Below are 10,070 nucleotides of genomic sequence, written 5' to 3' on the forward strand. Positions count from 1 at the left end.
AAAAAGGTCGCTGGCAGGATATAATTAAATTATACACCAAATACATTTAATTCATGCTATGTTATTATTCTTTATTTTTTACTTTAATTTATATAAAATACAAACATAAAATCCTACTACTACTCTGCCCCCTGGTACAAGGAGCATGAGCGAAGAGTTCAGGAAAAGCCCAGAGATATCAGGCTACAGAGAGTTCATACAACCTATTGTGTGTAAATAGGGTTAAACCATCTGCTCAATGTGCAGCGCAATCAAACAAACAGAATGTTGGGAATCATAAAGAAAGGGAGAGATAATAAGACAGAAAATATCTTATTGCCTCTATATTAATCCCTGGTAGGCCCACACCTTGAATGCCGTGTGCAGAAAGGTACAGAGAAGGGCAACAGAAACGATTAGGGGTATGGGACAGCTTCATATGAGGAGAGATTAATAAGACTGGGACTTTTCAGCTTGGAAAAGAGACAACTAAGGGGGGATATGACAGAGGTCTGTCAAATCATGAGAGGTGTGGAAAAGGTAAACAAGGAAATGTTATTTACGCCTTCTTATAGCACACGAACTAGGGGTCACCCAATAGAATTTGTTGGCAGCAGATTTAAAACAAACAAAAGGAAGTATTTCCTCGCAGTCAACCTGTGGAACTCTTTGCCACAGGATGTTGTGAAGGCCAAAACTATAACATGGATCCAATAAGAACTAGATACATTCATGCAGGATAGGTCAATCAATAGCTATTATCCAGGATGTGCAGGAATGGTGTCCCTAGCTTCTGTTTGCCAGAATCTGAGAGAGGGCAGCAGGGGATGGATCACTTGATGATTTCCTGTTCTGTTCAGTCCCTCTGGGGCCCCTGACATTGGCCATTGTCAGAAGACAGGATACTGGGCTAGATGGATCATTGGTCTGATCCTGTATGGATATTCTGATGTTCTTATAGAGACCCTACATGTATCTATTCCCCTCCACCCTGCTGTAATGCACTAGACCCCACTCCCTTCCCAGAGCTGAGATAGAACGCAGGAGTCCTGGTGGGATCTCTCTCTCTCTCTCTGCAGAGTTAGTAACAAAGTAAGAATATACAGTTATATTTTAAACCTAACCAGTGTCCCTTAAGTGACTTGGCACAAGATGTCAGAACCTGTTAGTATTAGAGCTAAGTGGGCCTAATACTTATGTAAATTTCTTTCTTTTGTATCAGAATTAGATATAGTGCTCCTGTCAGCTGATTGCTAAATCATCTGCCAAAAAACTAGAGTTTTCAAGACCTAAGTAGCCCTTGGAATCATGGTTACCCCCACCAAAATCTGAAATGCTCCCCTGTAAGCTGGGGTAGGGGAGGGAGGTGGAAATGATCTTGAAAGTGACAGGGGGAGAGGAACAGAGGAGCAAGTGACAGGGGCGGGGCCTTGGGGAGGAAGAGGTGAAGCAGGGTCAGAGCCTTGGCAGAAGAGGAGGGGGAAGGGGTAGGGTTACGAGGATCCAGTTACCAGCAGTTAGAGAGGTGGCAACCCACTGAATTGTACATAGACCTATTCCCCGGTTTGTCATGCGGAATCAGCACAGTAAGGTCAGGAAAGGATTTAATGTCTCTTTGACTCTCCAGTAAGTGATTCAGGGAAGAGGGCCCAGCACCATGTCACCAGCCAGCTCTGCACAGAGCTCAGTCTGAGAGCCAGAGCACCAGGAGAAAACTTTACATCCCTTTATAAGTAAGTAGCTGGAGCAGCCTGTTCCGGATTTGTTTGGTCCTCACCCCGTAGATGATGGGGTGCAGCATGGTGGGCACCAGGAGATACACGTTGGCCATGAGAATGTGGAAATGCAAGGCCACATTGTGGCCAAACCGGTGCGTCAGGGAGGAGAAGAGAGCTGGGATGTAAGAGACTAAAATGACACAGAGGTGGGAGCCGCAAGTCCCAAAAGTCTTGAGCCTGGCGTCCTTTGTGGGGAGGCTGAAGATGGCCCTGAGGATCTGGGTATAGGACACAGTGATAAAAAACACATCCAGACCCGTCACCAAGAATGCCACAGAGAGGCTGTAGTAACTACTGATGCGGATGTCGGCACAGGCCAGCTTCACCACGGCTATGTGCTCACAGTACGTGTGGGGGATGATGGCGGTTCTGCAATATGGCCACTGTCTGGCCAGGAAGGGATAGGGCAGTATGAGCATACCACCACGCAGCACCACGGCCAGGCCGATCTTGGCCACCATGGGCTTTGTTAGGATGGTGGAATATCTCAGGGGATCACAGATGGCCACATAGCGATCCAAAGCCATGGCCACAAGGATCCCAGAGTCCATCACTAAGAAGCTATGAATGAAGTACATCTGGGTGAGGCAGGCACTGAAATCTATCTCCCGGGAATTGAACCAGAAGATGCTCAGCATTTTGGGCACAATGGACGTAGATATGACCAGGTCGCTGATGGCCAGCATGCAGAGGAAATAGTACATGGGCCCATGGAGGCTTGGCTTCGTCTTCACAATGAACAGGATGGTGAAGTTCCCCAAGACAGCTATGGCGTACATGGTGCAGAAGGGGATGGAGATCCAGATGTGGGCTGTTTCCAGTCCAGGAATGCCCAGCAGAATGAAGGTGGAGGGGTTCGTGAAGTCAGTTGTGTTGGAATCTGACATGGAGTAGGGGAGAAGGTGTCCAACTCTGAGGCAGAACGGTGTCTCCGGCATGTACCGTAGGTTCCCCTGACTTCTTGTATGTGCCCAGGCTCCAGCGTGATGGTCGCAATGCATATGCCTGGGTGGAGAGACAATGTTAGTATGAGACATTACATGTACTACTGGAGGCCGTTCTCATGGGTGAAGCAGATTGTTCACTTTTCACACACTGAAAAATGACATTTTCGTTACTCAGAGAAATGAATTATGAACAACTGACCCTACTAATGCCAATTCCATAGTTGATGGTTCTCCATGTGTCAATAATTCTACATGTTGTGGTGTGGGAACCTTACTAAGCACCAGCAGGAAACACAAGTGTGGATACTGGTTATCCAGCATTGTTCCTTAATGCAATGAAAGCCAGGCTAGGAAGTCCATTCTGTAGGGAGTTCCCCATTCAACCAGTTACTCAAAATCTGAGCATGTAAAAAACCCCAAACCTTTGCCAAGACATGTGCCAGGGGGAAACATCCCAACTAGAAGACCCAACGAGTTGGGGATTGGTCCTGCTTTGAGCAGGGGATTGGACTAGATGTCCTCCTGAGGTCCCTGCCAACCCTATGATTCTACGATTCTGTGATTCTAACACACCTCAGGGAAAAGACCCGGGCGTCATTGAAAGCAGCTCAATGGAAACACCTTCTCATTTGCAGTAGCGGACAAATCAAAGACAATGTTTGGATGCCTAAGAAATGGGATGAAGAATAACCTGCTCTGGATATGTGCTCAGGTTTGTTCACCCTCAAAAAATTCTCTAAAATGGATACAGCATTATAAAGGGGATTTCTGAGACAGGCTCTGAGAATGGGGAAAGCTGCCATGTGTGGACAACCTGAAAAGTCTGGAACTATTTAGTTTAGAGAAGATACAAAGAAGGGGGCAGATGATAGAGGAAAGGAATATAAAGAATAGAACTGATTACATTCATTTGGACAAAAAGAGAACAGTTCCCAACCAGTAATATATATAGATACTTAGTGCTTCAAAAGCGCTAATTCCCCAAAGCTGAAGAGAATTAACAAGAAAACTGATTGGGAGGAAAATATTAGACAGAAAAATGGGAATGAAACTCAGGAGTTCTTTAAAAAGAGTTTATTGAATAGCTAAAAAGTCATGATTCCACAGTCTAGGAAGCGGAGAACTTTGGCTAAAAACCCTTTTCAATGGCAAAGTGAAGGCAGCATTTATGTGGGAAAAAAGCAATAGATACAAATGGGAAAAAAGGGAATATAGCTATCAGGCAATACAAATGGGAAGTTATGAAAATTGATACGGTATGTTAAAGACATCAGGGAAAAATCCATGATTGGCAGGACAAAGGATAACAAGTATATTAAGACTAAAAGAAATCCTAGGAAAGGTTGAAGCCAATTCCTAGAGGGAGAAAGGAAACTTCTTAATGTTGCAGAAAACATAGATGTGTTGAAGAACTAGGTTTGTTCTGCACTGGGAAAGAGGCAGTAGGAGGCACTCCTATCACGTGAGGTGACTGAATAGTCTCCAGCCCATTAGCTGCCAAGGAGGATGTTAAACAGCCTCCACAGTAGAACCGTAGAGTTACGAACACCAGAGTTACAAACTGACGGATCACCCACACACCTCATTCGGGAGTAGCAGTACATGACCTGTCAGCAGCAGAGCCAAAAAAAATGGCAGGGTGAGGGGGAAATACAGGGCAGTTCTGTCTTAAATGAAAAGTATTTAAAAAATAAAGGGAAATTTAAAAAAAAAGATTTTATAAATTAGGAAACACTGGAAAAGCTGGTTTCAGAGTAACAGCCGTGTTAGTCTGTATTCGCAAAAAGAAAAGGAGGACTTGTGGCACCTTAGAGACTAACCAATTTATTTGAGCATCAGCTTTCGTGAGCTACATGCATCCGATGAAGTGAGCTGTAGCTCACGAAAGCTTATGCTCAAATAAATTGGTTAGTCTCTAAGGTGCAACAAGTATTCCTTTTCTTTTTACTGGAAAAGCTGGTGTCAGATTAGTTCAAAAAAAGTCGAGGAATATAATTAACGCCAGTCACCAAGATGGTTTATGGAAAGAGGTCTTGTCAAATACAACTGATTTCATCCTTTAATGAGAGTGGACGTTTGGCTGGTCAAGGGAACTGCACAGATGCAAGAAACTTCAATTTCTCTGAGACATGGGATTCAGCAGGGAAAACACTCATATGAAAAATGAACAGTCTGCAATGTCAGTAGAGCACCTGTAAAGTGGATTAAAAACTGGCTAACTGACAGATCTCCGAAAGCCATTGTCAGTGGCGGTGAACCGGGGTCTTTCTAGTGGGCTTCTGCAGGGATCAGTTCTAGGCCTGACGCTATTCAATATTTTCATCAATGATCTGGCAGCAAATAGAAAATCACTGCAGATAAAATTTGCGGATGACCCAAAGGTTGTCAGAGTGGTTACAATGAGGAGCCCAGGGCAGGCACCCTGGCTGATGTGGAGTGTTTGGAGAGCTGGGTCCGTACAAAAACATTTTTTTAATATAGTCACATGAAAAGTTATTCTCTCGGAACAGGCAATGCAGGCCCGACCCACAGACTAGGGCACGGTATCATGGAACGCAGGGACCCTGAAAAGGTCATTAGGGGTCATTGTGGACACCAGCTCATCGTGAGCTCCCAGTGTGATGCTGTGGCCAAAAGGGCTGATGTGATCCTTGGATGCATAAACAGGGGAGTGGTGAGTTGGAGCAGAGGAAGGATTTTACCTCTACACAGGGCATTGGTGAAAGCGACTGTGTCCAGTTCTGGGGTCCACATTGCAAAAAGGATGTTGAAAAATTGGAGAGGGTGCAGAAAAGAGCCACAGAAATGATTGGAGGCTGGAGAAAATGCCGGACAGTGGGAGACTTAAAGGGCATCACATATTTAATTTATCAAAAAGACGATCAAGCAGAGACTTTTATGGGGTGAAAACACTGGTGAAGCAGAGAAAGGCAGAGCAAGACCCAATGGCTGGAAGCTGAAAGCAGACAAATTCCAGCTGGAAAACTGGGCCAAATGTTTAGCACTGAGGGTGATTAACCATTGGAACAAACTGCCAAGGGTAGTGGTGGATTCTACAACTCTGCATGTCCGGGGCTCCAGACTGGACACTTTTCGGGAAGATCTGCTTGATGGCTTCTCTACACTTAAAATGCTACAGCAGCACTGCCTTAGTGTTTCTGTTTTGACACTATTTACACTGATGGCAGAGGTTCTCCCATCAGCACAGGTAATCCACCTCCCCAAGAGGTGGTAACTAGGCTGATGGAAGAATTCTCCCATCAACCTCATACTGTCCACATCAGGGTTAGGTTGATACAGCGACTTCTCTCTGGTGTGTGGATTTTTTTGCTATTGCAAAGGAAGAAAATGCAGTTGTGGGTTGCATTAACAAAGGCACAGCATGCAACTCACCCGAGGTGATAATATTCCTCTACTCAGCGCTGGTTATGCCTCAGCTGGAGCATTGTGTCCAGTTTGGGTCACCAGTGTATAGGAAGGATGTAGAGAACCTGGAAAGGATCCAGAGGCGACAGACGAAGAGGATCCAAGGGATGGAATACAAACCATACGAGCAAAGGCTGAAGGGACTGGGTATGTTTAATTTGGAAAAGAGGAGATTGAGAGGGGACATGACGGCGGTCTTCAGATCCTTGAAAGGCTGCCATAGAAAAGATGGAGAAAAGTCGTTCTGTCTCACTACAGTGGGCGGGACAAGAGGCGATGGGTTCAAACTCCAGCAGAGCAGATTTAGATGAAATCTCAGGAAGAACTTTCTAACTGCAACAACAGGAGGACAATGAAACAGATGCCTCGGGAGGTCGTGGAAGCTCCTTCGCTGGAGGTTCTCCGAAGGAGGCTGGAGAGTCATCTCTCCTGGATGGTTTAAACAAAACAAATCCTGCATCATGGCAGGGAGTGAGACTAGATGTACCTTGAGGTCCCTTCTCACCCTGTAGCTCTGTAATTGTACAATGTAAAATCCTAGTGTAGAACAGGCCTTAGTCAGACACAAGTTATTGAGCTCCACATAGGGGTAACTGGGTAAAATTTCTTGGCCTGTGTTATACAGGAGGTCAGACAGGATGATCTAATGCTGCCTTCTGACATTCAACCCTATGACTCAATTGATAAAGAAAAGATACAGATCAGACATTTATATTTACTCTGTCTCAGAATACGTGAACAAGGGAATATTCAATTACATTGAAAATCTGAACATATAACACGGAGAAAAGAAAATTGTTTACATAATCCATAGCTGGCCTTTGGAACTCCTTGCCACTGACCTTATTGGAGCACAGAGCTCAGCTGGATGGGATTCACAAATGGATGGGCCATTGTCGATGGTGCTGGTGGCACCATGGTGAGTTAAGTCTCTCTGACACCTTCCATTAGAAGACCTTAAGTTTCATTTGCTTATAAGTTTGCCAAATTTTAACCGTTTGAAGTGATATTTCCCACCCTGGGTGTCTGCTGCCGGCTGAATTGTTTTTTGAAAGTTTCAGACATAACAGCTCAGCCGACTTCTCGAATGAAGCTAGGAGAGGCGATGTCTTGCCCATGTTGAAAAATTGTTATAATTTTTCCAGTGAGGAGCCCTAGCACCTCCATGCTTTCCAGCAGATAAAAGTCAGGTAACAGCCCCCTGTTAAGAGCCAGAGCCCTGAGATGCAAGAGCAGGAGGTGACAGTGTTTGCGCATTAACACAGCTGGCTCCTGAGGTCTTTAATCAATTTTTATTTCAAGGGGAGTTTTACCTCAGTGGAGTCTGAGCAAATCATGGGCCACGGCCTCAGAATTTGGCCTTGTATTGTCTATCTACTGACACCTTTCCTCCTGAAGGAGCCACTGTGCCACTGAAATGCAGCCACCTCAGGGCTGGAGGCCATCAGCCGGGGAGGGCGGGGGTGCACAGCAAGGAGGGACATTTTGGCCAGTGATACTGGAGCAAATTCATCACCTGTGGCAAGGGTCATGGGATGTTTACTGGTTGTGCAGATCAGAAAGGACCCCAGACCTATTCTTTCTCTCATCATGCCCACGCTGCACTCGGTTTGTCTAGCAGGTGAGCTCCTCAGCAAGAGATGGTACCTGGATCCTGAGATGGAAGCGTCTTTTCTGGGAATCCCCCTCAGGTAGCCGTGTCCCACACTGCTCTCAGCCCAGCATCTGCAGCTGCATCCCACGCCGAGAGCCGACACAGGGGTGTGCACCATTTATAATATAGCTCTGTGCAATCCCAGTGGGGAACACTCAGCGTCTAGTGGGGAATCTGCATCTGAATGTAAAGAGGCTGGAGACAGGGCTGTCTGCTCTTCTGTGCTATTTATCCAATTTTAGGAGTAAACAGTAATTAAGGGACCTTCCCAAAGGGAGATGAGAACTCTTGGGCTCTCCGCTGAGTCAGAGAGGAATTGGCTGCTCTGATAGTTTGTGTATATTTAAAAATTATAGTCTATTAGGAAGAAAACTAGGGATAATGCCTAGGTCTCCATACGGTCTGATATCCTGTAAATGCCCAGGATGGATAGGTAGATAGTAGACAGACAGATCTGGAGATAGATGACTTAAGGGAGATACAAACACTTTCTGCAGCCTTACTGGACTGTGGCTAAGGGATCAGAGATCAGTCATTCTCATCAGTAACGATCATCATACTTCAGAGGGGTAGCCGTGTTAGTCTGTATCAGCAAAAACAACGAGAAGTCCTTGTGGCACCTTAGAGATGAATACATTTATTTGGGCAAAAGCTTTCATGGGCTAAAACCCACTTCATCAGATGCATGGAGTGAAAAATACAGTAAGCAGTATAAATATTACAGCACATGAAAAGATGCGAGTTGCCTTAGCCAGTGTGGGGGTGTGACGAAGTGGGAATGTTCTTAATGTTTTCTTTGAATACTGTGTGGATGCCTCAGTTGCCCCTAGGCATTTCTTAAGTATCTAGGTGGTGGGATAAGGGGGTGCAATCGTTGCAGAGCCCTAGAGGGCCAGTGGGATGGTGTCTGCACAGAGAATGGCCGATGCCCTGTCTCCTGGCCACTGATGGCCTGGGCCCCTCCTCTGCAAAGATGGCAACTGAAGGGATTGGAGAACAAAGAGATCAGGTGGCCTCCTGGCCCGGGAGAGAGACAAAGGCCAGAGGAGGGGCTGGAGAGAGTTTCCTTTTGGAGCTGGCTGGGGAAATGGAGAGGGGGCCCAGACGGGGCTCTGGCCTCCCTGGCCCCAAGATGGACCGGAATGAGGAGTCCTGTTCTCTGTACCTACAAGCTCTGTGTTAGACCGTGTTTCTGTCGTCTAGTAAACCTTCTGTTTTACTGGCTGGCTGAGAGTCACGTCTGACTGCAGAGTTGGGGGGCAGGACCCTCTGGCTTCCCCAGGACCCCGCCTGGGCTGACTCGCTGTGGGAAGCTCACGGAGGGGCAGAGGATGCTGAATGCTCCTAGGTCAGACCCAGGAAGGTCGAAGCTGTGTAAGCTTCTTGCCCTGGAGACAGTCTGCTCCGAGAGAGGAGGCTCCCCAGAGTCCTGAATGGCTTCATATGGAGTAGTTCCAGAGCATCGCCCGGTGACTACGTGACAGGGAGTCAGTGCTAACGAGGCCAATTCAATTTAGGTGGAAGTGGCCGAGTCTCAACAGTTGACAAGAAGGGGTGAATATCAAGAGAGGGAAAATTAATTTTGTAGTGCTAATCAGGCCAATGAAATCCAGGTGGACATTGCCCATTTCCAGCAGTTGACAAGGTGTGAGTATCAGCAGAGGGAAACTTACTTTTTGTAGTGACCCATCCACTCCCAGTCTTCATTCAGGCCTAATTTGATGGTGTCCAGTTTGCAAATTAATTCCAGTTCTGCAGTTTCTCATTGAAGTCTGTTTTGAAGTTGTTTTGTTGAAGAATTGCCACTTTTAAGTCTGTTATTGAGTGTCCAGGGAGACTGAAGTGTTCTCCTACTGGTTTTTTAATGTTACAATTCTTGATGTCTGATTTGTGACCATTTATTCTTTTGTGTAGAGACTGTCCAGTTTGGCCAATGTACATGGCAGAGGGGCATTGCTGGCACATGATGGCATATATTACATTGGTGGATGTGCAGGTGAACGAGCCCCTGATAGTGTGGCTGGTGTGGTTAGGTCCTATGATGGTGTCCCCTGAATAGATATGTGGACAGAGTTGGCAACGGGGTTTGTAGCAGGGATTGGTTCCTGGGTTAGTGTTTTATTGTGTGGTGTGTAGTTGCTGCTGAGTATTTGCTTCAGGTTTTGCGGGCTGTCTGTAAGCGAGGACTGGCCTGTCTCCCAAGGTCTGTGAGAGTGAGGGATCGTCCTTCAGGATAGGTTGTAGATCCTTGATGATGTGCTGGAGAGGTTTTAGTTGGGGGCTGAA

At 46.2% G+C, this 10,070-nt stretch overlaps 1 protein-coding gene across 1 annotated transcript; it reads right to left on the bottom strand.

Annotated features, from left to right (window-relative positions):
- Nucleotides 1-1,696: 1,696 nt before the first annotated feature.
- On the bottom strand, nt 1,697-7,902 carry LOC102930752 (putative olfactory receptor 52P1). The gene is made up of 2 exons (XM_007072411.3): nt 7,778-7,902; nt 1,697-2,762 (listed from the first exon to the last, which is right to left on the bottom strand). Exons 1-2 carry the CDS (start codon nt 7,900-7,902, stop codon nt 1,697-1,699), a joined length of 1,191 nt encoding a protein of 396 aa, XP_007072473.3.
- Between the last annotated feature and the right edge of the window lie 2,168 nt (nt 7,903-10,070).

This window comes from Chelonia mydas, chromosome 1, assembly GCF_015237465.2.
Source record: "Chelonia mydas isolate rCheMyd1 chromosome 1, rCheMyd1.pri.v2, whole genome shotgun sequence".
Lineage (NCBI taxonomy): Eukaryota > Metazoa > Chordata > Testudines > Cheloniidae > Chelonia > Chelonia mydas.